At 36.6% G+C, this 27,181-nt stretch overlaps 4 protein-coding genes across 5 annotated transcripts; 2 read left to right on the top strand and 2 right to left on the bottom strand.

The window, feature by feature from the left end:
* The first annotated feature begins 410 nt into the window (after window positions 1-410).
* LOC122051352 (dynamin-related protein 3B-like) lies at window positions 411-12,041 on the top strand. The gene is made up of 20 exons (XM_042612455.1): window positions 411-941; window positions 1,673-1,955; window positions 2,056-2,084; window positions 2,169-2,270; window positions 2,710-2,778; window positions 2,855-2,914; window positions 3,254-3,367; window positions 4,759-4,807; window positions 5,880-5,989; window positions 6,208-6,300; window positions 6,420-6,512; window positions 6,584-6,721; window positions 7,280-7,393; window positions 8,675-8,770; window positions 8,884-8,926; window positions 9,234-9,385; window positions 9,474-9,620; window positions 11,140-11,192; window positions 11,279-11,378; window positions 11,476-12,041. The coding sequence occupies exons 1-20, from the start codon at window positions 567-569 to the stop codon at window positions 11,722-11,724; spliced, it is 2,469 nt and encodes an 822-aa protein (XP_042468389.1). The 5' UTR covers window positions 411-566; the 3' UTR covers window positions 11,725-12,041.
* A 2,130-nt stretch (window positions 12,042-14,171) lies between these two features.
* LOC122051351 (stearoyl-[acyl-carrier-protein] 9-desaturase, chloroplastic-like) lies at window positions 14,172-16,229 on the top strand. Its single transcript, XM_042612453.1, has 3 exons — window positions 14,172-14,369; window positions 14,603-15,104; window positions 15,479-16,229. Exons 1-3 carry the CDS (start codon window positions 14,266-14,268, stop codon window positions 16,037-16,039), a joined length of 1,167 nt encoding a protein of 388 aa, XP_042468387.1. The 5' UTR covers window positions 14,172-14,265; the 3' UTR covers window positions 16,040-16,229.
* Window positions 16,230-16,444: 215 nt separating this feature from the next.
* LOC122050253 lies at window positions 16,445-18,611 on the bottom strand. Its single transcript, XM_042611174.1, has 9 exons — window positions 18,546-18,611; window positions 18,349-18,467; window positions 18,123-18,224; window positions 17,797-17,919; window positions 17,669-17,728; window positions 17,509-17,575; window positions 17,372-17,425; window positions 16,971-17,048; window positions 16,445-16,552 (listed from the first exon to the last, which is right to left on the bottom strand). Exons 2-9 carry the CDS (start codon window positions 18,441-18,443, stop codon window positions 16,445-16,447), a joined length of 687 nt encoding a protein of 228 aa, XP_042467108.1. The 5' UTR covers window positions 18,444-18,467; window positions 18,546-18,611.
* A 3,194-nt stretch (window positions 18,612-21,805) lies between these two features.
* On the bottom strand, window positions 21,806-26,994 carry LOC122051350 (E3 ubiquitin-protein ligase RNF4-like). 2 transcript variants are annotated; one of them, XM_042612451.1, is made up of 5 exons: window positions 26,822-26,993; window positions 26,262-26,496; window positions 23,367-23,445; window positions 22,948-23,075; window positions 21,806-22,245 (listed from the first exon to the last, which is right to left on the bottom strand). In XM_042612451.1, the coding sequence occupies exons 2-5, from the start codon at window positions 26,451-26,453 to the stop codon at window positions 22,015-22,017; spliced, it is 630 nt and encodes a 209-aa protein (XP_042468385.1). In that variant the 5' UTR covers window positions 26,454-26,496; window positions 26,822-26,993; the 3' UTR covers window positions 21,806-22,014. The 2 variants fall into 2 exon arrangements, with proteins under 2 accessions (XP_042468385.1, XP_042468386.1); XM_042612452.1 differs by lacking the exon at window positions 21,806-22,245 and adding an exon at window positions 22,252-22,762 and having other exon boundaries at window positions 26,822-26,994.
* Between the last annotated feature and the right edge of the window lie 187 nt (window positions 26,995-27,181).

Here is a 27,181-nt window from a genome sequence, read left to right as displayed (position 1 = left end):
ACTCGAGGTCACAAGGATTAAGTGCTATTTTTTAAATATAAAGAGATAAAGTGTAACTTGATAAAAAAATACACGGGTTTAAAGTTATTTAGCCTAATTTAGTAATTTATCTATGTAAACCGACCCTCTTTTGGATATAAAACCCATGATCGACCACTCCGCATATGTTGCCTATACAAACCCATGATCGACCGTCAACGTATATTATCTTTTCATCATCGGACGCTCAAGATTAAACCGCATACATTGTCTCTAAACACAAGCGTCGTAGCCCAAAACCACGAATCCCGGACGGTCACTAGTTTTCCTAAGTTACCCCCACCGTGGTGCTCTTTTAAAGTTTTGTATCGTGTGAATGTTATCATTTTTGTGTCTTTTTTTGTCATTCCGCCTATTTAAATTCCTGAGCCCCATTTTGCGAAGGAGTCTTCGATCTGTCTCTTCTCTCCTCCGCTCGATCTCTCTCGAGGGTTGCTGCCGCCGCTGAATCCGACTAGGGTTTTCGGAGAACCTCCCTCGATCCGCCCCCAAACCCCTCCCGATCCCGTTCGCCGGCTCACGACCGTATGGCCGAGGATGCGACTGCCGCGCAAGCGGCGTCGTCCCCGGGGGCGATCGGGAACAGTTTGATCCCGATCGTGAACCGGCTGCATGACATAATTGCCCACCTCGGGAACTCGTCCAGCGCTGATCTCCATCTCCCCCAAGTGGCTGTGGTGGGGAGCCAGAGCAGCGGCAAGTCGAGCGTCCTTGAAGCGCTGGTTGGCCGGGACTTCTTGCCGCGGGGGTCAGATATTTGCACGCGGCGCCCGCTGGTCCTGCAGCTGGTACACAGGCCGAGGCGAGCGGATTCGCCGGAAGGAGGGGAGGAGTGGGGAGAGTTCCTCCATATTCCTGGGAAGAGGTTTTTTGACTTCAGAGAGATTCGCCGGGAGATTCAGGTGGTTTGAGCTTTTGTTTTAGGGTTTTTTTTTTGTGAGTTTCGGGTTGTTATTTTTACTGTTCTATTATTTATTCACGATTTGCCAGCCTTTTTTGTTCTTTGGGCTGGAAGTGCTTGCTTCAGAAATGCTGACTTGCGTAATGCTGTATGATTTTTTTTTTAAGTAACCGAAAAGAAATTGTTATGACGAAGGGTTCATTGTGGTTTTACTAGTTCCTGTTGGAGATGGTCTTTCTGACGTTTAGTCTGATTGAATTTGTTATTGTGCTGTTACGCCCAAGAAGCTGCCCAGTTTCATTTTTACCACTTGAATTGTCCTTTCATGATTCCCTCCAAACAATTAAGATCCCCTACATTATGCTGTCCACTGTGATGAAAGATGCTATCTTTCTGTTTATTACTAAAATCTCTCAGAGGCTTAGAGCCCATCTATTTGTAAATTGTTGCAGAGGTTCTTGATTAAAATCAGGTTCAAGTTTATTGAATATAAGATGGTTTGATTTTGTGTTTGTGTTAGGTGCATCTTACCACTTGTTTTATATGTCCATGGATACGATACTTTGTTATCTATCTTCTAAATGCTTTCTTCACTGACCACCTGACGTTATTTCTTTTAAATCATTTATTTATTTATTTTAATTTCACACCTTGGCATGGGAAGTTGTAGTTTTAGTCACTGTATTTTCAATTATTTGAAATACTATTTAATTAATATACTGTTAACTTCAGGCAGAAACAGATAAGGAAGCTGGGGAGAACAAGGGTGTTTCTGATAAGCAGATTCGCCTAAAGATTTTCTCTCCAAATGTCTTGGATATTACTCTCGTTGACTTACCGGGAATTACTAAAGTACCAGTTGGCGACCAACCTAGTGACATCGAAGCAAGGATTAGAACAATGATATTTTCTTACATCAAGCAAAAGACATGCATCATATTAGCAGTCTCTCCTGCAAATGCCGACTTGGCAAATTCTGATGCACTTCAAATGGCAAGACTTGCTGATCCAGATGGTAAGGGGCTCATACCATTGTCACTTGAGAATGTTTGGAATACATTTCTCAAAGTAACCAATCGCCATATCACTAACTACTGTCAATTGCTTTTTGTTAGGATCTCGAACAATTGGGGTCATCACTAAGGTTCTGTTTTGGATATTTGAGTACTGACTATACTGTCAAAGAGTTGTTTATCAGTTTGAGGCTAATTGTTTGCCTTTTCTGCAGTTGGATATAATGGATAGAGGCACTGATGCACGCAACTTTTTATTAGGAAATATAATACCACTTCGGCTTGGTTACGTGGGTGTAGTTAACCGTAGTCAGCAGGTATCTTTGTTCTTATAATTAATATATATTTTCCCCTTCGAATTGACCCAGTGATAGTGATCATGCATATTCTGAAATATGTTGTTGCATTTTAGTTAGTTTATTTCTTCAAATACATCATTGGATCACTTTCATGATCAAGAAACCCTAAACCCTATATCTTTTTATCAAACCTAGATGTGATATCTCAAAGGTTTGTAGCTCAATTAAAGTCAGCGTTATCAAGTAGTCTCTTATCAAGTAGCTCAATTAAATACGGTTTGATGACTATACTTTCACTAGTTACCATATAACTACATTTGAAAGAACTTTTGTTAATTATTTCACTTCATTCTTTTTGAAGCATCATTCCCTATTGTTTTTCCTAATCAATATCATTTTTCCATGTGTCTCGTGCAATATATTTGAGGTTCAATTTGATTTTAATTTTATTGTTCAGGATATCAACCTGAACCGCAGTATCAAAGATGCATTAGCATTTGAAGAAAATTTCTTCCGCAATCAACCTGTATGTTCTGTTTTACATCTTTATATATATATTGTTTTCTTTTTAAGAACATAAGAAAGGGCAAGGGTTCCTGCAGGCTTATCATGGTCTTTCTCATTGTTGTGGGGTCCCACAGCTAGCCAAGAAATTGAATCAAGTAATTTCTCTACTATCTTCAATTTTGTGCCATTTTATTTAATTTTGTTGGAAATTAAGTAAAAAGGAATGCACTGATTATGTTTTTTTTTTCTATATAAGGACTATTTTATAATGTATTTCAAAGTTTGTTTCCCTTTGCCATGTAGATCTAATGTGCTATTATCTTTTTGCTATTTAAAAATTATACTATGCCCCTGCTTCATAATTTTGCCTCAGAAATACATATCCATTTGCAATCTTGATTAATCTGCTTTTTCTGTTTTTTGTGCAAATATTATTCTATATTGTATTTCATAAAAATTCAAATCATCCATTTGCTGTCTTGCTTTATCTGCAGATTTTGGTTCAACATATTAGGAATGTGCTTCCAGGATTGAAGTCTCAGATAAATGCAGAATTGGTTACTGTAGCAAAGGAGCATGCATCCTTTGGTGAAGTTGCTGAATCGAAGGTTTTAATATGCATCATAATATAACACCTAGATTCTTTTTGATTGAAATCTATATATTCTTATATTTCTGTTACTTTTCTTCTGCGCTGTTGTTCGAGGAGAGTACTGATTCCTATTTCCTCCCTTTGAGTTTGTAAAGTTGTGATATAGCAGATTCATGAATGTTGGAGATGCATGCCCAAAATTTTAGGAGCTTGATTGGAAACTAGTAAAATGTCAATTCTACTTTTTTTATGCAGATTAATTTATTCCACATGCATCTCATTGTTCCATTTTGTTAAATACATTTATCCTTTAGTTAGCCATGTCCAGATATCTATGACTAACACAGTTTGATAATAGTAATGATAGTCCTCCTTTAGTTATTATTACTTTTCTGGAAGATGACGTTGCAATTAGTTTGGTACATTGTGTTGGAACCCCAAGGTTATTTTTGTTGTGAGAAATCTAGCTAGGTCGACGGGTCGATTGGATAGCTGACACGAAGACGAAGGTTTTGTATTAAGTTCAGTGGATAGGACTATTTGGAAAATCTCGAAGGCATGGTTACTCTAATGATGTCAGATGACTCACCATAGCCCAGAAGTTTATCCAAAGAACGTCTGTTGAGCCCAAAGCTAAACCTTAATCTAACACATAGTTAAACCAAACCCTAAAATTGAACTTATCTCATCTCACAAAAATTATAGGAGTTGGAAGATCAAAAAAGACATTTTATTGTTTTAGGCAACTCAACCCTCTCCAGCCAGCCCACCGAACCAACACATTGTTCTAAGTCGCTATCAAGATATTTTAAATTACTTGTGTAATTGGTTGAGATTAGTTTGACCATATATCTTGCATGATTGAAATGCATGGAAGAACAACCCTAATTTCTTAGAAGTAGTTTTATTCTCTCCTTGGCGGGGACTGCTCATCTCATCTCCTCTGCTCCCTATTTTCCCTATTTTGCTATTAAACTTCTTTAAAGAGAATAAGTACACTGATCCATGAAGGAGTTTCATTCAAATTCCATTGTTTCCACACATTGATACTTGTTTTGGCTGTCTATTGTACTGTTATGGGATCCTCACAGTGCAAGAGGTTGTTTCCACAACTCTAATCGGTGACTGATGTCAAGATATTAGATTAAAAAAAGTATACCTGTTTTTGATTGAGCAGATTAGTTTTTTTCTTGTCCTAGTATATAAACTAACAAAAATGCTTATGAAACGGGAGAGGTTTTGGTAGATGAGAACATAAAGTTGCTTGTTAGGAACTTGATTGTGAAATATTTATGATTTTATTATGTTATTGCATCCAAATGTTTTTTTGTTCTTGATTGTGTCTTTAATATTCTCCTCTACAAAGTGTTCTCAAAACAACTAATCTGTGTATTGTTTTATGTGCAGGCTGCAATGGGAGTTAAACTGCTAAATATCCTGACAAAATATTGTGAAGGTAGTTAGAAATTGATTAATCAAAATTCTGTTCTTTTTCTCATGATATGTCTTTTGACATTTTTTTGTTTCATTAAAAATTTATGAAGTCAATGATTTAAATTTTTACCCAATGCTATTCCTATTGGAGTTTTTAAGAATTTGAGATTTACAATCAAATTAATGGAGAAAATTTAGAGAAAGGAGGAACGGTTTCTTTGTAAATTTTGTTAACACAATAGAGTTCCTAGATAGAGAAATTCTTGGTTTCAGTGAATGATGCAAAGTCCAGTACTTATGTTGATATGTTATATTGATGTGAAGAAAGACAGGCACAATAGTCTACGTAGTATTTGAGCTCTCAGGAGTATGACTACTAGTTTTCCTATAACTCTAATTTACATGAAATATCAAAGTCATAATTTTCACATTACTATTATCAGATTATATGGGATAAAAGTATCCATATAGCCGATGTCACCTAGTGGGATAAGGCTTGGTTGTTATCGTAGTACTATTATTAGAACTTTTTATTCATGTTCAATATAAAAAATATTTAGTGTTGATTATGCCCCTATATTATCATGCTAATTGATGAGAGTCTAAATAAAATTAACTTGAAGCTTTAAATATGTGGAGAAACATAAGAAACTAAAGGTTTTATATTAAATAGATTACAATTGAGTATATAAAAAATATTGTTTCAAAAATATGAAAAGAAGCAAGAATTGTTAAAGTATGCAATATCTTCAATTTATTATTTAACAAGTAAAAATAAATATCATTGATAATTTTTTTTTTAAAAACAAACGTGCATTTGAAATTAGGAGCTTTGGGGGTTTCACATGATTGGCATATTATCCTTAGGTTAAAAGCTAAGATTTGCAATTTGTGGGATGGTCAATCATAGTTTATGAGTCATAATTTTGACACTGGTGAAACAACATTTATAAATTGTACATATAGCTTTAATGTAAGATATGGTTAGTATTTTTTCCTTTAGATTGCTCCTTATAGCTTACAAATCAATATCTCTCATTGATTTTTCACTTCCCTTGACTCATATATCTAGTCAAATTTTGTGATTGTTGCAGCTTTCTCATTTATAGTGGATGGAAAAAATGACGAATTGTCAACAACTGAGCTTTCTGGTGGTGCACGGTTACATTACATATTCCAGTCTATCTTTGTCAAGTGTCTAGAGGTTATTCATTACTTTGCAGCTGAGCTTTGTCATGATTGGATGCTTGATATGCTAAATGTCTTGTAAATTAAATGCTAGCCATCTTTAACTTTTAATTTCAAATACTATTGTTTTACTCTTGCTACCTTGCATTTGAATGTCATGAGGTTGGAGTCTTAATTGAAACCTCAGGCTTTTGAATGTTAATAAACTTTATGAGCATCTGATTTTTTGTACAGGAAATCGATCCTTGTAAGGATATAAGTGATGAAGACATCCGCCTTGCTATTCAAAATGCAACTGGCCCAAGAAGTGCACTCTTTGTCCCAGAGGTGATAGTGAATTGGATGGTGTTGCATGCTATTATGTGATTATTTCCTTGCTCTGATTGAATTTTTTGTACTTTTATTGCTATATTGTGCTTTTAGACTTATCAATAACAAATGACCAGGTTCCGTTCGAAGTTTTAGTGCGAAGACAGATAGGTCGCCTACTGGATCCAAGCCTTCAGTGTGCAAAATTTATTTATGATGAATTAAGAAAGGTATACACTGTTTGAAATTTCTTACTGATTTTTCCTCCCCTGAAATGACACGATCTTTTGTATTATTGTAGATGAGCCACCGTTGTTTAGCTGGCGAATTGCAGCGTTTTCCTGTCCTTCGTAGGTGTATGGATGAGGTAATTGGGAACTTTTTAAGAGATGGCCTTCAACCTGCAGAGACAATGATTACTCATATCATTGAGATGGAGGTATGAAATTACCCTATTCTTGCCTGTTATTTTCCAAAGCCTGCTAGTTATTGGCTACATTTCTATTTATTCAGTCATCTCTTGTTTGCACCTTTTCATAACCCAAGTAGTTGTGATGGAAATTGAAAAGAAAAGAGTAACTGTGAATAGGTTGAGCGTTCAAGCATCCAGTGACATCATTGTAGACAGTCTCTTTGACTATAGTTTTAAACATTAGATGCTTGGCAGTTGGCACCATCCTTTCTTGGTTTTTACAGTTTAAAATATTTATAACTTCCTAATTTAGTGATACTGGCTTATTAGTATTATGTTGAAACTATGTATGTTTTCTTCTACATGATCAACAAGGTTGGTTTCTGTGCATCATTGAACTCAGACATCTTGTTCCTTTTCTTTGGATGCATTAATTGATGGTTGGCTTCATTGAACTCTGACATCTTTTTCCTTTCCTTTGTATGCGTTAACTGATGGTTGGTTTCATTGATGAAATGATTCCCTAGTCTAAGTATATTTGTGGCATTAAACGGCTGCTTTTGATTTGGGTCTCTATTCTTGCAGATGGATTACATTAATACTTCTCACCCTAGTTTTATTGGTGGAAGTAAGGCTGTAGAAAATGCACAGCAGCTGGTTAAATCTGTTAGATTGGCAGCGGCAGCATCTAGAGTAAAGGTATGTGCATCCATCTATCTTTTGGTATCGTTCCTTCTAGTTTCTATAATAGAATATAAATGGTCATAGTTAATGTTTTAATTTTCAAGTCCTTATCCCACACTTGTTAGACTCTTAATAAATGAGCATGACATGACGTATTTCACAATTATGATATTCTTCACGCTTGTATACATGGTATTAGTAGCATTCATAATATGGATTACTTTTTTTTTTTAAGAAGCTACTTTTCAAGTATTAGAAATATATATATTACAATTGAGGCTACAGTTTGAATAAATCACGATATAAAACTTGTATATATGTTTCATTGTTCTTTATCCTATACATACTCCACTTTGATTGAATTTTCTCTATTTGTTCCCCGATTTTGAACCTAATATGTACCTAGAAAGACCAGAAAATTAATAAACGAACTTTTAAACAGACATACCAATTTTATTTTTTCTCGAATGAACAAAAACCAACCCATGACCACAACAACATGAAAAAAAAATCCATATGCCAGGTTGGCACTAGCTGGGGCATCCTTTCTCATGGACACCAGCAGGGTAAAAGGCTACTGACCATGCATGTCTGCCTCCACCCTTGAGGATGGTTCAATGTAATACACATGCAGACAGGAACAGGGAAATATCCCGAGGAAGGCTAAGCCTCTGTACTGTAGATGGAAGTGATATTGTAGCCACAGGGGCATTTTGGATTCTCTCACAACAAAGAGGCGATCAGAGGGAGTTATTCACATGTAAGTGCATTTCATATAAATGAAAGAAGATGGAAGGTCAAGAGATAGCTGGCGCTATAAAAATACACAAGATAAGAAGGAAAAAAAAATGGAAAAATGCACACCTTTAAAAGCCTCCTTGAAATCTAAGCAAGCCAGGAAAGAAGATAAAAGGTCAAGAGATGGCTGTGCAAAAATAATACACTTATGGGATGAACAAAAATTCATGAAGGGTAAACGAAAGAAGAAAATCTCCTTAAAACCTTTGCAAGCCAGGAAATTCTTTGGTTTTTAGCTATATACACTGATAGTGTGCTTACTTGTTTGAAACAACGACGAGGGTAGGGGGAAGTTTGTGAATTTGCTTTTTGTTATGCCATATAGTATTATTGATATTGTTCTTCTGGGTTGGGTGAGGGAAGAAAAGTGGAAGTTAGTATTTTGTGTTATCGCATCATTCTAGGGTTTCAGCCAACTTTAACCCACTATATTGTCTCATATGGAACCAGAATGTTCTCAAAACATAAAGTGGTGACCATTTGCATTTGAATACACAGGACGGAACTGACTCAGATAAGTTGCAAGCTTCTGAAAAAAAACCCCGGGCTGTCCTTGCTAGATCTTCTGCAAATGGAGTTGTTCCTGATAATCAGGTCATTACTCTGATTCATGAAACTTCTAGCACAAACAGAATTTTTAATATGAAGCCATGCCTAAGCTTCTTTTGACATTCTTATCTTCTTTCTGTTCTGTTTAATGATAAAAGGGTGCTCGAACCATTGGGGACTCTGAACGACCTGGTTCATCTGGTAAGAAGCAAAAATTATTTCCATTATTTAAAATCAAATAAAGGACCCTTTCAGAAACTTGTTTTCTTGTTTAACTTGATATTTCTTTGGAAATGATAAAAGAAACTTGTCAGATCCCTCAAGGCTTAATGCTAGTAATTATTATATGTGGCCAGTGAAGTTTGTTAATACACTTGTTTCCTGAACAAGAGTCACCTAATGCATAAATCTTTTCCACTCTATTTAATTTTGGTTCATAGGAAGTTCTGCGATCTTAAATATTAATCCTCAAAACTATTATATCCATCCACTTACTGATATCCCTCAGGTGGTACAACTGGAACTAGCTGGGTTTCATCAATCTTTGGAGGTGTTAGTGAAGAACGAGCACCCCCGGCAAAAGACGTTCCTTTGAATAAGCCATATAACATGCCTGTTCACAGTATTGAAAGTTCACTATCCATGATCCAATTGAGAGAAGTAAGCCTATCAAATCAATGAATAGAAATTGATGTTTTCCTGATTTTTAACTGCATCAATTTATTAAATGGCTTTTATTGTTGTATAGCCACCAATAATATTAAAACCCTCGGAGAATCAGACAGAACAGGAGGCTCTGGAGATAGCCATCACCAAATTATTGCTGAAATCATATTATGATATTGTGAGAAAAAATATTGAGGACTCTATACCAAAGGCTATAATGCACTTTCTGGTAAGTGTTGATATTCTGTCTGTTTATATATCTATACTCTCGTCCCCATGGGATGCTCAGTTGGTTAGAAGATGACAGACTTGTTACAATGGGGCAAGGGATCAATTCCATGCGTCTGCCTGCAAAAAAAAACCCTTCCACCCCGTAGCCAACTTGGCAGTCGGCTATAAGCTGACCCCATAATTTATCTCCCTTTACATAACATGGGGACAGGTTATGAGGGGTGTTTGGGGTGAGTGTAATCACCTTTTGCTACAATATATCTATACTCTCAAATCCAAATGCTTCCCCATGCCTCTTCCATCAAGGAACCTTTTCATCAAGAGAAGCATTTGAAAATATTGTTATTTTTTTTACTCTTTTTTTATCAGCAACGGTGTAATCTCTTGATATCATATCTAGTTTTATGTCTTGATGCTTCCATGTTGAAGTGTGTTTATTGTCAGTGAACATTGTTGACAAAGTCTAAAAGTTCAACAATTCAAATATTCTGTGTTGGTGTTGGATGTCTTCAATATGTTTGTCCCACAACTATTTTGTGGTGGATATATAAAATTTTATTTTTGAACCGTTAACATAGAAATGGTTAATGTGGTAAATTATTGTGTGATTATGGTGAATGTGGTAAATTATGGTGTACTACATGGGTTAATGTAGATAACCTTCAATTTTCCCATTCTAGCTGAAATGTGGTAAATTATGCTGTACTACATGGGTTTTTATTCATTGTGTGATCTAACATTTTTTTTTTCCTTTTATCTGTTAAGTCTGCATCAGAAATATCAATCGGAAGTTGGTAGAATCATGTACTCAGTATCTCGTCGGAAGAATGCCACATCCAAGGCTATAGAACTTGTGATATCCAAATCTCATAATTACTTCTAATTATGCTAACTTGTGGTCCTTTGGGTCTTCCTCCATCTCTTACACTATATGTCTCACACTTTCAATTTAATTAATTAATGCATCTAATTATAAATCTATTAGTCTTTTCTGAATGTGTACCTACGATCTTAACTTGCTAGCTTTGGATAAATTTCCTTGAATACTTATATCAAGTTGTCTGACATGTTCCCATTAATTCTAGATATTATCAATAGAACTATGTTGGATTTCAATTGAAGTAGTAAATCAATCTAGAATTGTTTCATCTCGAATAAAAAAAGCATGGTCTGAGAAGTTGATGCAATTCGACCATTCTTTTCTGTCAATTCCTTCTGAAGACGAGTTCCACTAGGCAATACAATCACTTCCACGATCATTTGAATCCTTGTCATTATTTTTGTTTGTAAATGGTTGCAAAACATAACTAGTAAATTCATGAGCCCAACAGCTTCTGCGGGGCTCTTTCAAGTCTCTCTGTTGTCTCCTATTGACATTTATGTTCTTACTATGTCATTACAGTTCTACATTTGTGGGTTCGTTTTTTTATCAACCTCCGTTGATTTTTGGTTATTAGAATGGATTAGCCATTTTTGAACTCAGGTAAAGAACTGTTTACATTTCAATTCTTGTTCAGGTAAATCACACAAAACGTGAGTTGCATAATGTGTTCATAAGAAAGCTCTATAGGTAAAGAACAAATTCCTTATTGCATATGTAGATCCACCAGATGCAACTGTCAAAAAAATAATACGTGCATATAATTATCTAAATAGGGAACACCTATTTGAAGAAATGCTACGGGAACCTGATGATATAGCTGCCAGAAGGAAAAAATGCCGAGAAAAGCTCCGCATTTTGCAGCAGGTTTACAAGGTAAGCTTGTAGCTTAGCAATGCAATAGCTCAAAAACAATTTGCTCAACTTTCACTGTTTACATTCACTCATCCTGATGTCCTTTTTTGATTGCTAGACGCTAGATGAGATACCGCTTGAAGCTGAAAGCATTGAGAAAGGATATACACTAGATGCCAGTGAAAGTAGTCTGCATGGCCTGCCTTCATCTTTCTATGCAGGAAATAATGACCTAATGTCGCCATACACAGCTTCACCTAAGAATCCAAAAAGTCGCAAGTCGCATCACTCTGGCGAGCAACCATCAGCAATGTATTCCAGCTCCGACGTCAATGGGCTGGTATCCTATCCTGTTGTTGATGCATGATCAGTGTTCCTTTTTAGTCCAGTTTGAATGTTTGCCTCGTGTATAGTTTCCTGAGTCGTAGTAGATAAAGCTGTTAAAGAACTGTGGCAGCTTGCCATTGGCGTTGGCACTCATGCTTGATGCGGATCTGCTACTGCAGTATCCAAATTCAGTTCAATTTTTTTTTTTTAGCAAGTATGAAGCTAATCTATAGAGTTCATTATTTTAAGTATCTTTGGCAGTGACATATTCCACTATCATTATATCATTTGTTTAGAACAATCTCAAAATGTTTTTGGTTATTGTGATTGTTATTTAGTCAAATGGATGTTATTCTACTTGAAGCTTAATGTCAAAGACGTGATTATTAGTAAATTATATATATTTTTTCTTTATTAAAATGATCTTCATTTTTCTTCCTAAATTATTTTATGATTGAGTTTCTTAAGAATATTCTTGTTTTGCAATATTTTATCTAATTCAAATTTGGTAATAATTGTTTCTTATTTGTTTTACTTTTGACAATGTATTACAGTAATTTAATTTCAGATTGTCAGCTAGATGATTGTGTAGTTATACTGATGTTTAAATTTTTGTCCCACCATTTTTTTTTCTTTAGAAGTTAAAGTTTGTATTTAATCACATTCATTGTGATGCTAAAATGAAGTTTAGTTTAGTTCGATTATTGTAAGATTGAGTTTATAAAAGAATTATTAGTTTATGGTCGCCTAGCTTGTGAAGCTGGTAATTAATGTCCAACACTCCACCTGCAACTAATTAATGTTCTAGCTAACACTACCTGCCTGCTGCGGGGGAATCCATTCATTTATTATCTTTTTCGATTTTCAAGGTCATTTATATTTTTAGCTTTATTTGTTTGTCTCTGGAGCAAATACCCATCACTGACAATGAATAAGCAATTAAGACCTTGAATAAAGTATCCAATTTAGGTCTCACCCAATTTATTACACAAAAATATCATCACAAAAATTATTGTGAAGTTGCTTAGTGAAATAACTTAATGATGGATTTGTCAAATTTAAACTTTAGATAGTGTCTTCGTATAATTGTAATTTAGTATGTTTGAGAGTTTTGGCATAGTCTACTAACCTGTTTGATGAAATAACTTGATTGATTGAAAACATTTTCGTAGGTCAATTTTGACTTAGTAATATAATTATTGTGAAAAGGTTTGGCCAAGTAATTTTGTCTCTCAAAAGGATTCTTATTTTTGTATAAAATTCAATAGGAGGGGAAAAAAGGTGAGTGGGACTTACACAGATTATGATAGTGATGTAACACTTTAAATGCTCACGTGAATATTTTAGATGTCACCTTTTAGGACGATATAATGACTAACACATAAATTATTTTTATCATAAAATTTAGAGTTTGAATTTGGATATAAACTCGAGATAAATATTTTTCTTTATGTATTAATCATTATTCTAAAGATTAACAATCAATCATAATTTATTTCTCCCGTATTGACCTTAAGATTAATTGACAGGACCGCTAGAGTTGAACGTAATTATTTTTTACTATCGTGAATATTTTAGACATCGACTTTTAAATAAATAAATAAATATATATGGACGGGCCTTTTTCAACTTTGGTAAATCTTATTCTTTTGATTTACCAAAGTTGAAAAAGGCCTGTACTTTATATTTTCACAAATTTATGTATTTATTTATTTTTAAATAATGTAAGCCTTCAGATTTTGCCCAATTAATTTGTATCTTCTCTTATGTTTCGCCGAGTTATGCCCATTTACGTATGAAAATTTTCTTTTAAATGGGCACAAAATTAAAAGATGTTGCGCTCATGCATTGTCCACTGCGACTACTTTTTGATTTATTTTGATGGTCTATGAACAGCCAGAAGATCATACGGTAGAAACTTTCATTATCATTTCAAAGATATGCTCGATCTGTTAAGGTACTGTGTCAGGGACACTTTACTAATAAATCTTTTTAGAGAAAACTTTAAGAAGCATGCTTATCTTAGGAAACGTGCACACGCGCTACAGGAGTTCTATATAAAAGGGGTCCAAACATCAACGGAGATACGCAATACACAAGATATTGTGCTTTTTACAGTTCATTTTTGCTCTGCCTTCTATTCATCACCGATGACTAATTTGAACATCGGAGGACCAATACTGAGACTCTTTTACTGGCTCGGTATTGACATAATCTATGTTATAAATCCAAGTAAAATTTATAAGTAATTAGCAAAAACACTATATCTCTAACTTTTTATCCCATCAACTTTGGATAGGATGAATGTGAATTCTAAAATTATGTAAAGATGTATCATCAAAATGTGCGAAATGGATAATATTGAAATTTACTCCCGCGTCCAGTAAAATAGTATAGTATTTAAATATATAATCGTCAAGGGCAAATCCGTAATTTCATTGCGCATCTCATTCTCGTCCCCTGTTAATCTTTTTGACTTTTGACCGTGACAGCTGAAGAGCGGAGCCAACGAAGGGCATCTCTGCCGCTATCTACCGGCCGGATCTCCAGGAGGAGGCGAGAGACGAAATCAGGGGCTTCGATGGCTTATCGATTGGCGTTACGGCCGGAGACCTTCCTCTGCGTCCCTCAACCGAGCGGCCGCCGGAATGCCAGATCGTACAGGGCGCGGATGGCCTGCGACAGGTTGGTTCCCTCTCCCCGCCTTCCTTTCTGCTTCCGTTCCCCGATCTATCGCCTAGTCGGCAATAATACAGGAATTGTGCGGTAGGGCTAGTGAAGATTCAATTTTTGGACGTTTTGGATGCGCTCGTCTTTACTGACTGTTCTAGATGATCTTGATCCAATGCTGGAGGCGTTGTGGTGTAGAACCATTGAGATTCATGTTCTAAGCGTTCTAGATGTGCTTATTTTGGTAGGGTGGATGCTCCAAAAAGGCCCTTTACCCCTCCCCGCGAGGTACATGTTCAAGTTACCCATTCCATGCCGCCCCAGAAAATCGAGATTTTCAAATCATTGGAGAATTGGGCGGAGAACAATATATTGGTGCACCTGAAGTCCGTAGAGAAATGTTGGCAACCACAGGATTTTCTTCCACAGCCTTCATCCGAGGGTTTCTATGAGGAGGTTAAAGAGCTGAGGGAGCGCTCTAAGGAGATTCCTGATGATTATTTTGTTTGCTTGATTGGAGATATGATTACGGAAGAAGCTCTTCCCACTTATCAAACAATGCTAAACACTCTCGATGGCGTTCGGGATGAAACCGGTGCAAGTCTTTCTTCTTGGGCAATCTGGACCAGGGCTTGGACTGCTGAAGAAAACAGACATGGTGATCTTCTAAACAAATACTTATACTTGTCTGGAAGAGTGGACATGAAACAAATTGAGAAGACGATTCAATATCTTATTGGTTCGGGAATGGTAAGCTCTCTCAGTATGTTGAAATTGCTTACTTGTTTACTTTTCATAAAGGTGCATTCATTGTCTTAAAGAAGTTTCACCATTAGAACAGTAGGTCCACTTGAATTTAACATGGCATGAGATTTTCACCTATGCAATTAGAGATCCATCATCATTTTGGCTAAAGAAGCATGCCATGTATATGCAATCTTTTTGAGTTTCACTGCATCAATTGTTAGTGGTATATCTAGTTTACAAGTCCAATGCAATTGTAAGTCTTGAAACTTGTATTTGCACGAGACTTCTGAACTCTGTTGGAACTTTTTGTTAACTTTTTCTTGTTGGAAGTTTGAGTCCTGGTTTGGTTATAAGTTTGCTTGTGATGTTGTTTGCAGGACCCCAGGACAGAGAACAACCCATTTCTTGGTTTCATCTATACCTCATTCCAGGAGCGAGCTACCTTTATATCCCATGGAAACACTGCTAGACTTGCTAAGGAGCATGGGGATCTCAAATTGGCACAGATATGTGGAACAATTGCATCAGATGAGAAGCGCCATGAAACTGCATACACTAAGATAGTCGATAAACTGTTTGAGATAGATCCAAATGGCATGGTTCTTGCATTTGCTGACATGATGAAAAAGAAGATCTCGATGCCTGCTCATCTGATGTACGATGGTCGTGATGACAACCTTTTTGAGCACTTCTCAGCAGTTACCCAGCGTCTTGGCATCTACACAGCCAAGGACTACGCAGACATACTGGAGTTCCTCGTTACAAGGTGGAAAGTAGGCGAGTTAACAGACCTCTCTGGCAAAGGAAACCGAGCTCAGGACTTCCTTTGCACTTTAGCTCCAAGGATCAGAAGGCTCGAGGAGCGAGCACAGGGAAAGGCCAAGAAAGCACCGACCATACCTTTCAGTTGGATTTACGACAGACAAGTGCAGCTATGAAAAATCAGCAAGATTTTATCTTTTGATGTTTTCTTTTTACCTGTGAATAAGCTACTGGTTTAGCTCAGTGCAAGAATGAATGCCTGTGGGTTTATGTTTCTTCATGGTGAATTTTCTATTGATTCTAATTCATAAAACTTGCTTTGAGGCAGCTTTCAATTCATTTTTGAAATAAAACATCTATTCCAAATTCATTTTGTCTTCAGATACATGCTTTGAAATATTAGAAAGCACTTGTACACCATTTTTTTTCATGGTCTCTGTTCTTGTCAACACTCCATTTACACTGTCTTTAGCACTTGCTGCTATGAGTTCTCCTCTTGTTTCTTCAGGAGATGAACATGTTGTATGATGACCTCATGGCGTGATGCCGAATAGAAACTATATCAATTAAGTTCATATGGATTATTCGTTCCGAGGTTTGTATGGATCAGTCCAGCACAAGTCTTTGTCTGCAGCCTGTTGCCATCTCTTGTGAAAAGTATTCATCTCGGCGACGCATCTCTTTATTACCTGCACAACAAGAAACCAAGTGTTTGATTCTTGATACATACCGACCGACAAACACACACGACTAACTTGATGTAACAATGGTTGATCCTAGAGTGTCACAAGTTTTGATATTGTCATGACATTGGAACTTTGAGATAATTTTGAAGAATCAAGATGATACTAAAATTTTTAGGGGTACTTCTTGCAAGGGTATTACGACTACAAATGAAAATTGTGCTTGCTATATGGCATCAACAAATGAGTAAGCGAATTGTGATACATACAGCAGTTCTATTGGCTTCCTTTTGGCTTCCTTTAGAATCCTACAAATACAAATATATATATATAATCGTTGAGGTTCGATACAAGAATCCAACACGAATGTGAATCCAAGTGTTTGACACGACCATTTCTAAAGGGAAGTTGAGCATTGGCTTACTTTTCCTCCGAGTGTAGGAAGCCCCTTGTGCACAATGTATTCGCTATCCACCACGCCAATCTTTTCGGTCCTGTCGCCCTATCAAACACATCTTAACATGTTAGAACTCAAAAATGGCACAAGGAAGAAAGCGCATCACTAGTATCTTTCAAAATTCGCCCATTATTATGTTTACTCAAGTGGCTCTCAAACTTACCGCCAAATTTTGAATCTTCTAGTCATTGTACCATAAGCATTGGCTACAATTTTGAAATCTTACATGATACTTCACAAACAAACTAACTTTGGAGGTGTATGTTATCGAACGAAAACTCGGTGGATACTCTATGATAAGTTTAGCGAAAAAGGAATAGAACGGGTAAACAAAATCCATTTCAGCACTTAGTTTTGTAGAATGTTACCTGAACACAATAACCAAACTTAAAATCTATGCCCCAAGCATGAACCAAATCATTCTGTAAACAAATACAACATGCAAAGATCAGCTCCAGACGTATCCTAAACTTTAGGATACAATATGATATAACGATATACATACTTGAATCATAGACCATACACATCTCCATGCAGCTCTTGAGAACACAGGAACCATAATTTCTGCAAACCTACAAAAACAAGACCAACTCACAACTCACTTTTTGTTTCTGAAAAATACTAACAAGATCTAAGTTCTTCTATACTTCGAATGAGTAGCTCACCCTGTGCATGGAAATTGAGTAGCATTCTCGGTGCAATTCTGAGAGAGATCAAAAACTCTCCTGCTCGATGAATAATTTTTTAAAATTTTTATGTCTCTATTTTAAGTTAAAACACTGAAAATGGGAACAACACATGCCTGTGCACTTCTCTTTGGCTCTGACGTTTCGTGAAGATGTAGTGAAAAGAACTGTTGTCACCAAGTGCAGGTTGTGAAATATCAAGGTCCTCCCTTTTAACAATTTCCAAGTATCTATGGTCATCATCGAAAATGTTTTGGAACGATCATGATCACATAAACCAAAACAAAGAACTCAAAGTTATTTATAAGAGTTTGAAAAATCTCTTCAAAATGCAATTCTAAGAAGAAGTACCTTCTTTTTTTTGTTCCTTCTTCGAAAAATAGCAAATGGTGTGTGTATAGTTTGTATTCGAATAAGGATAAACAAGACTAACCTTCTAGGATGAAAGTGTTCAACTCCAATGTCTTCATCCCAAATAAAGATGTACTCATACTCCGCGACTATATCCGGGTGTAAGAAACGTTTAGCAAACCACCTACATTAGATCAAGAAGATAACCTCTAGTTATAGCACGAATAGTCTACATTCGAACATTTACCATTTTGCTTCAAAGCCAAAAAAACCAACAACAGAAAAGAAATCATTTAGAAAGAAAGTACCACTTTGTTTGATACATAGCTGAGACATGCAAGACTCGATTGCTCCATTCCAAGTCATTCCATTCATCGACAATTCCATCGTAGTGTAAGAGCATTACAGTGAAATTGTTGCTGAGGAACTAAAGGAAAAGAAAGTTAACAAGAAGTTAGCAATGGTAAAAGGGAGTAAAAATTGAAGTGTGTTGTTTTTCCTATACCTTTTCAACAATTTCATTCACAATTTGTTTTTGTGGGATTCCGACTGCTAGAGCAAGTAAGCTTTTCGAAGAACTTTTGTTTTCCTAGAGATCAAACAAGAGTTTATTAGGAAATCCATATGTTTTTTTAACAAATTTAATTCAAAAATTTTGTAGTCTAGTTCATTTTTTACATATATAAAATTGTTACTTTTAAGGATCAATGTTGATAATTTCGCTATTTGTGAATGTTGTTATTCTTATAAGTTTATAGAAGTTGTTTATTGTTGTATGGGGACCAGTGTAAATACATGGATTTCTTACTCGTGCAAAGGAATTCTTCCTTGGCAACTTGGACAAAAGGCTTTATAAAGATTTCATTTCAATACATATCGACGATCTTTTACGTTTCACTTCTTTGACATTGTCTTTTAGGTTAAATAGGCCTCAATGCATTGTATGAACACATAATTTACTTGGTTGTGTCTTTTGACTTACATAGGCCTTGATATGGTGAATATGGATAACCCCCACATAGGATCGGAAGGTTAATCTTCTGGTTGACATGGAAGTCAAGGTCTAAAGATGAGTCAACCCAAACAAAGTGTCGATCGGACCATCAGAGACCATCAACTGATCGGTTAACCTCGATCCTAAGGGTCTTGCTCCCTTAGTACTTCACCCTGCCAACTCGAAGGATCCCCGACTCACTGGTTTGCGCTCCCCTACATCATCCTGATTGAATCTCCAACTCACGAGACTTTGCTCCCCCACATCCTCCCGACTGGATCTTCAACTCATTAGGCTCTGCACCCTTCAACTTCTTATAAAATGGGAAAATATATAAGCAAACCCGTTATCCCATGATCAGAGATTGAGTCACCTTTTACTAACCCATTATCCCACTATTTAGCCAAACCCAAAAACCCCAATGAACCCTTTGACTCATGAGCTCATTTCATAATTAATGTTGCGCCTAGAGCATTGACTTGAGCAGCGCCTAGGATCCCCTAGTTTGCTAACTAACACCCCTTCCTCCTCCTCTACTCCTTGGTTGCGTAGGTTTTTCTCCTCTGAGGTCTTCTTGTGGTCAACTTTGAAGTCATCTCACCAGTAGTCCAGCTTTCACCAATTTTAGACGGGATCAAGCCGCAACACATTGTATAAACACATAATTTACTCGGTTGATCACTCTTATTTTGAATAAGAAATAGCCTTTTATCCAATGTGATATGGGGATACCTCGTGGTCTAAATAAAGGGTCTTGCTAATGCAGAGTCTTGAAGAAGGATTAAACCACACTAGGTCAGTTGTATGCAGTTTAATCCTGCATTGCAAAAGGGTACTAATGCAACAACTTTATTGTTGAGCCAAGGCTCCCTTTCAATCTTCGTAGTCTAAATAAAAAAATAAAAAAAATATATAAATAAATAAATAAAATACAAACTCACTTTTGTATGAACACGACCTCCAGTAAGTTTATGCATCTCCAAGTCGGTCGTTAGGGTAACTATGCCTTTAGGCAAAGCTTCAACTCCCACACTTCTATTTTGCTCCTAAAATGCAAATAACAAAAATACAACGAGATTAACAATGAATACAATACAAAAAAAAAAACTTTTTCAAATGCACACAACAGCATAGCCGAGCTGATATTCGGGTGGTAGAATTGCATCACTTAGAACCGAGTTGGTATTCGGATGGTAGAATTGCATCACTTAGAATGCCCCCCAAGGCTTCCCTTTTACCGTCAAAATTCCTATCTAAACCACTCACTTGTTAATAGACAAGGCACATTTTGATGATAAAATAGAGATCATGGAGGACACTCACGTCAACCAAGCCTCAAGAGCATTTTGAAAAGACTAGTAAATGTTAGGAGTGACTTGGAATATTATAACTACTTCAAAACAAAAGAAAAATACCATGCAAGGATCAATGACACTCCGCACCTCGTCCGATCTGAATTGAATCCTCTACGAGTAAACAATCACATATATCGCAATCTATTAGATGAGGGCGATACCGATGTGCATTAATTCTTCGTCAAATGAAAGTATAAAGTACCTTTATATCATCAACTAAAATGAATGGAAGACTTCTAGCGAACAACAATATGAAGAGGAAGAGAGCGCCGGCGAAGAAGATGCAATGACATAACTTTCTCTTTAGGGACATGGCACTGGATGAACCCTGAAAGAGTAACAAAGGAACAAGGAATGAATTAAAATGATCGTTCGTGCCACTTCTCAACCATTGTATAGTAACTTCTTTTCTTATTTTGGGAGAAGAATAAGTGGCTTTAATTCATGTAAACAAACAATAATTATAACTGTTTGAACACATGGAATTCGTTCCTTCATTGAGCCCTATGCGATATCATTACGATCATGAGCCGATAACACGGCGCGCGATAACAAATTTAAATCCCCAAAAAGGAGGGAAATGACTCACAGAGTTGCATGATTTCATCTTCTTTTGCACAGAGACTCTGAAACAAACACAACATGCAAAAAAACTTCTTTGAGTTAGAAGATCAACAAGAGAAGAAAAAAAGAAAAAAAAATCATGATAAAAATATCAACCAAATAGGAATATGAATGTTGAGCCTCAGGACTTAAACTGAAGGGTTTTGATTAAAATAAGGATTAAGATACAGTGAAGTGAAAACATATTTATACATTTTCAAAATGATTCAAAAAAAGACTCTTAATTAATATATTAATTTTCTCTAAATGAAAATAATTTATATGGTAATCAATTGCAACTTGCCTAGTGAGAAAATAATGAAAGCATGAATTAATAATCAACGGCTGAAATAATTATTTTTTTTCAAAGAAATATGTTAAAACAATTAACAATTTTCTCTGAAAAAAGGGAAAATTCGGAAACTAATGAAGTTTCTTTCTCCACACGTGTTCATAGAATTATTATTATTATTTTTGAATAATTATTTTTGGTAAGTTTACTATCAAAATATTCAATGCACTTTGTTTTATTAATAGAATGCGTATAAATGCTGATAGAATTAATGAATATATATTAATTGTATGTGCTTGCATATTATAAAAATATAATTGAATTTTTAAGGAAGATTTGATTATTTCACAATTGTTTTTGGTAAGTTGTGATGCGATTTTAGCTGTAGTTCTACTCTTTTATAATTGTCGATATATATATATTTCTTATTTTTAATGGTTGAAAAGAGAAAGAGGTATTAAGATTTTTACTACAACATATTGTTCATCAAGATCAAGATATTAACTTACTGGCCTAAAAGCTTCTCAATTGCACACAAAAAGCACATCCAATGCCTTTTCTTATAAATCAGATATAACACAACAGCTCAAATACATTTGCACATTTCCTATGAACTCTAAATGCATATTTAATTGCTTCCATATCCAAAGCAATGGCAGACAATATCAACTAAAAAGAAAAAGAGAGAAAATCAAAAGAAAAATGAAAGAGGCCCCAATTGGAGATTGTTTTAATGAGGAAGGTAAACACGGTGGAAATTTCTCATGTTAAGTTTCCTCCTGCAAGTTGGGCACTTCTTCTGTGTCCGAATGGAGGTCTTCGTGCAGGTCATGCAGAAAATATGCCCACAAATAGTCGACGCCGCTTCGACCAACTCCTCCATGCAGATCAGGCAAGTGTAGGGCTTCACGATTACTTTTGCAGGCTGAGGCTCAGGCTCAGGGGACATCAATCTCTTCCTCTGCAATTTTCCAGAAAAAAGTGCTTGAGATTTGCATAGAACTCAATAGAGGGAAAAGATTCACAAATAGTTAGGACATGAGCAGTTTGACAATGAGGATGAATAAAGTTCCAGATTCCAGACTAAAAGTGGGCTTTCAAGCACTACCAATCAGTTTCAAGAGCTTAATTGCATAACTGATTTTCCCGTTAACCAAATTCTACGACTGTCATCACTGCAGGAAGTTATCAAAATCTTTAGTGAATAGCCTCAGCCAATATCTAACATAAAGATGGAGATTTCGGGAGTGGAGGATCAACTAGTAAGAACACATACCGATGAAAACACTTACCGATGAAAGATTGCTGACAAGTGCACTATAAGACTACAATATCTGTCGCAAAGTCTTAGCATGACAAAAACGTCTTGTTTTCTGATTTTACATTAATTCATAGTTAGCATTGAGCTAAAGTTTCTTGCCAACATCTGACCGAAGCCAGTACCATATGTAAATTGGAGGATCACTGGTCAAATTAACCTATAAATTGCCTTGATTGTTCAGTCAGTTGAAGGACTATTACATCTATTACCTATTTAAATATTCTTTAGAAAATAAGCAAGCAAGTGGAAAGTTATTCAGAAAAAATATATATAAAAAAGATGTAAACAATACAATGAAGGAGACTAACAATGACATCTAGTAGAAGGAAAATAAACATTTACCTTAGCATCATGTCCATCCTCTAAATCGATGTAAGGATCCCTGTCAATACTTGTCCTGCTATTAGAACTTCTAAATGGTCTCTTGCAAGCAAACAAGGATGAGCTTGCAACTTGTTCCCCTACAATGACTGAAAAATGGATGGATCAGAAGAACCAAGAGAGAAAATGAATAAAGCCTGATGAGTTCTACAATACAGCATTTAAGAGAATATCAATCATCCTCCTCCTGATCTAAGTCCATTCTTATAAATGGAAGTTTGCAGATATAGACTAGTGGCAAAAAGGCCAGAAGGCACCTTGAGAGAATGAACAATTGAAATTAATGCTACATTATACACGATTCTAAAAACAAATTGTAACTGCTTATAGCACTAACGGCTCATGGTTCTCCATCATAGATAACAATGGCATACACTAACCTGAATTTCTCATATTTAACTCCAGATCATCATCTAATATCACTATCACTGGTCGGGTCCTTTTGGTACGACTCCTCCCCTAAAACAATACAAATTTAACTGATAAGAAAAAAAGACCGTGGTATAAAGACAAGGATAACAAATAGGTAGATTAATTAAATCAACCATAAAAAGAAAATTTTCAAATAATAAATCGAGCTGTAGATTGCAACTATTTGGCATTGACAACCTTCAAAGGCAAAGATTAAAATAAATGACAAGATTGGTATTAGCTAATTTAACTATTTAAGATATAAAATTTTCACAGAATATTGATAACTATGGTTTATTAATATTAACTTAGATTTCAGTTACTAGTCACATTTATGAGATATTTGCATATGTAAAAGGATATATATGAAAACTATATTTTGTAACAGCATACACAATCATAAGACTTTTTTGTGTAAACTATATTTTGTAAGGACTATATACATAATTGCTTTTCATACATAAGATTAACTCACCGGTCCATCTGAACATCCTCATACTATACCCTATTGTGGGAGTGGGTAAGCATGGTTGATAGTACCTATCCAATAGATTTTTTTCTCTTTAAACAAAAGGTTTACACAGTGATATGAAGCTCAAAAACCAACCCATGTATTCATTTTGAAAGCACGATCTTTGGCAAATCAATAACAACTCAATCACCCAGTGTCGTTGGGTAAATGTTAGGGGTCAACACAAATTCACATCCAACCCAGTAAAAAATTTGGTTCAGCGAACCATTGAGCAACTAGACAAGAGGCTGATTTGCACTAGCAAGCAGAGGGGATACCTGTATGTAGGAAGTTGGGTAAAGTGCGTCCAACCAGGTACCTCGTGTTTCTACAAGGAGTCCGATGTGGAAGGGTCCAGGTGTGAACCTTCCCAATGCACAAGTCAATTCAAGAACTAATAGGAGAGGTTGGACATGCCAAAGAGATTAGTAATATACCTCTCCAGACTTGCATATCCCTAGGCAGGCATGTTTCCTCACCTTCTGGAGATCTGGGATGGTAAGGTCAGACTGTCCATTGCCTAAAAGGTCAGGCCGTATTGAGGGATGCAAAGATGAAAATTTATTCGTCCTCCTCTGGACGAGCATTGTGAGCAACACAGCAGGGCACATTGATCGCAGAGCATCACCTCACTAGTAATGCTTTCTTGTGTATCATGCTTCAAGCCCCCAAGGTGTAGCGCAGAAGGTGGACGCATGACATCTCTGGCGTAATGGCTCGGGGTCAATTCTCAGGAACCGGCTGGAAGTACCTCGTGTTGGTTTTGATGTGATCAACCAAGTCGAGTTAGGTTCTGCGTTATTTGATATCTTGCGTCTGAGTGTGTAGGGACTTAGGAACACAAGAAGTCGAGCCGAAGATGCGGCGGACGAGAAGGATGACACGGGAATCGAGTCGACGGGCTTGATGCATCCGACGGATGAGAAGCTGCGGAAGAGTACGCTGGTGGAGCGAGAAGGACGCGCGCAACGCTTCCGAGGGGCGAGAAGCCGAAGCGGAAGCCTGCTCGGGGAGAAGGAAGATCAGCTAAGAAGATGATCTGCCTTAGAGAAGGCACCTTAAATGGTGCCTTCCATGAACAGTGTTGAAAGCGCCTTCCAGCTTGTTGGAGGCGCCTTCAGATGACCGTTGGCCGAAGATAAAGTTTTATCTTCGACGCTAAAACTTGTCTTATTGAAGGGGCCTTGAACCCAATTGAAGGCGCCTTCTAGCTTCGGACGGAGTTTTCCAGAGGTTATAAAATGACCCCTGTAGTTAGGAAATTGACAACAACTTCAGTATTCAATTCCTAGCTAATACCTGAGTTTTTCAAAGAGTGCAAGAGGTTTCTCCGCCTTCAACAAAGGAGATATTTTTAGTGGAGCTTTGCAACTATCTTGGATTAACAACCACCTAAGTTGTAACCAAATAAAAATCCTAGTCTTCTTATTTATTATCTTTTTAAGTTGTTACTCCTTTATGTTAATCAGTTTTGCTTAATTAAATTGTGCATCCTTGCTAAGCAAAAGTAAGAGATTATTTCTAACTATTATTTCAGGCTATTCACCACCCTCTAGCCAACCACACCAGAACCAACACTAATAACTTAGGGTTTACCCCACCATGTACCTAACGCTTGTGTACCTGCATTTACCTCCCTCCATATATGTGGGATCAGCGTTAGGGGGCCGCTAAGGTAGCGGATCTACCTTTTTTTTGGTGTAGCATGCTTCAAGGTTGCAAATATCTCAGCCTAGAGAGGTGTACCCATCATCCTTTTGTAGCAGTCTGAAGTGCCCAGTCAAGTGGATGGAATGTAGGTCTTGTCACTTGGGCAGGGTTTTGGGTCAGGTCAGCCAAAATGTTGTGGTTGCTGGGGTTCATGGTCATCGGCCTATCTCAATCTTTTTCCTCTTCCAACTGAATCCCACACCAGTAATAGCTCCTGCTATTTTGTGCATGAATTCCGCAGGTGTCTAGCTTAACTGATTCTTATTTTGTATTACTTAATTATTGTGTAAGCTATATTTCCTTCGGTTAGGGTTATTAATCTTCACAAATGACAACATGTTGACATTTGTAAATAAAGAACCAAGCATAAAGCAATCAAAATTTATTTAAAATCAAACCAACAGTGCAAGGTGCCCTAGTGAAGGTAATGGTTATGAGAGAGTTTTTCACAATGGAATCTACTTTATGTAGGTAAGTGTGATAAGATTTATGTTTGATATACTAAGCAACACTTTCATTCAATCAAAGAACACAATAGAGAAAATTATACCACAACCACGAGAAGTAAAGCTATCCCCAATTCATGCAAGACATGGATCCAGTAATAAACAAAGATATGAGAAGTAAAACAACAAGAACTTACCGTGGAAAAATCTATTGATGACGAAAGAGCAACAACTTCATCCTCTAATTCATCCGCATCAATCAAAGGAATTGGTTGGGTGCAAGATCCTTGTTGTGGTCCAGTAGCATGGCAGGGGTTATAAACAGCGGAAGTCCCCTCTGAGGGATGGCTCTCTACTGGAAGGGAGTTGAGGTCTAGATGCAAAACCATCTCGCCTCAAATTCTATCCCGCAAGTGCTTCTTCGTGCCTCACCTGATGAATCAAAGTTGGAATTTGCACGATCAATATATCGCTCAAGACCAATGTAGACACGGAACGATTTGTACAACGATAAACTACAAAAGCAGATATGATTTTTGGCCTCTTATTCTCGTAATCCCGATTCGGAACGAAGGGTTAAAGTAGATCTAGAAACCCTAGATAAACGGACGCCAAGCGACGAAAAAATTGCAGACGATTCAAGGAAAAGCCCCCCAAAAAAAAAGAAAATTCAGATTTCCACCCAAAAAATTCCAAAATAAAAAGAATAAGATGGTGATATGATGAAGATGATGAATGGATTAGAAATCATACATACCGGCGATCAAAAAAATTGGGCCTTGTAGAGAGAAACCTCGAAGCTTTCACAAAGAATTCCTTCGATCGGAGGTTCAGGGTTTCGGAAGACGATCGAGATGGATCGTCGGAGAGAAAGGGGGATTTTTTGCGATCGTCGTGCGGTGGAATCGGCTTCAACGACGTTTAAATAGCCGAGCCGCCAGAGCAGCAGGAGGCCGGTTTTGAGGTCAGCGCATCCATGTGCGAACGTTGCTCCAGACGTCACCGTTGGGTCTCCGCCACGTGTAGATGTCCGTGAGATCAACGGTCCTCGTTGATTTCTAAAACACCATCCTAATTAAAATTGTAGAAGATAAATTGGCCTCTTAACAACGTCAAT

The sequence above is a fragment of the Zingiber officinale genome, chromosome 3A, assembly GCF_018446385.1.
Source record: "Zingiber officinale cultivar Zhangliang chromosome 3A, Zo_v1.1, whole genome shotgun sequence".
NCBI lineage: Eukaryota > Viridiplantae > Streptophyta > Magnoliopsida > Zingiberales > Zingiberaceae > Zingiber > Zingiber officinale.
The sequence above is the reverse complement of the archived record's forward strand: the minus strand, read 5'-3'. Positions and strand labels throughout refer to the sequence as shown.

What these genes read in the sequence shown, in the direction of transcription:
- LOC122051352 (XM_042612455.1), top strand. Translation starts at nt 567, where the DNA reads ATGGCCGAGGATGCGACTGCCGCGCAAGCGGCGTCGTCCCCGGGGGCG. An exon ending in TGAACGACCTGGTTCATCTG is followed by an intron (nt 8,927 to 9,233) that starts GTAAGAAGCAAA and finishes GATATCCCTCAG; the next exon opens with GTGGTACAACTGGAACTAGC. An exon ending in TTCATAAGAAAGCTCTATAG is followed by an intron (nt 11,193 to 11,278) that starts GTAAAGAACAAA and finishes TTATCTAAATAG; the next exon opens with GGAACACCTATTTGAAGAAA.
- LOC122051351 (XM_042612453.1), top strand. Translation starts at nt 14,266, where the DNA reads ATGGCTTATCGATTGGCGTTACGGCCGGAGACCTTCCTCTGCGTCCCT. An exon ending in GCGCGGATGGCCTGCGACAG is followed by an intron (nt 14,370 to 14,602) that starts GTTGGTTCCCTC and finishes TTATTTTGGTAG; the next exon opens with GGTGGATGCTCCAAAAAGGC. An exon ending in ATCTTATTGGTTCGGGAATG is followed by an intron (nt 15,105 to 15,478) that starts GTAAGCTCTCTC and finishes TGTTGTTTGCAG; the next exon opens with GACCCCAGGACAGAGAACAA.
- LOC122050253 (XM_042611174.1), bottom strand. Translation starts at nt 18,443, where the DNA reads ATGCTCTTACACTACGATGGAATTGTCGATGAATGGAATGACTTGGAA. An exon ending in AGTTTGGTTATTGTGTTCAG is followed by an intron (nt 17,049 to 17,371) that starts GTAACATTCTAC and finishes TGTGTTTGATAG; the next exon opens with GGCGACAGGACCGAAAAGAT. An exon ending in TTCCTACACTCGGAGGAAAA is followed by an intron (nt 16,553 to 16,970) that starts GTAAGCCAATGC and finishes CTTGTTGTGCAG; the next exon opens with GTAATAAAGAGATGCGTCGC.
- LOC122051350 (XM_042612451.1), bottom strand. Translation starts at nt 26,453, where the DNA reads ATGGTTTTGCATCTAGACCTCAACTCCCTTCCAGTAGAGAGCCATCCC. An exon ending in GTTAAATATGAGAAATTCAG is followed by an intron (nt 23,076 to 23,366) that starts GTTAGTGTATGC and finishes TCCATTTTTCAG; the next exon opens with TCATTGTAGGGGAACAAGTT. An exon ending in AGGATGGACATGATGCTAAG is followed by an intron (nt 22,246 to 22,947) that starts GTAAATGTTTAT and finishes GGAAAATTGCAG; the next exon opens with AGGAAGAGATTGATGTCCCC.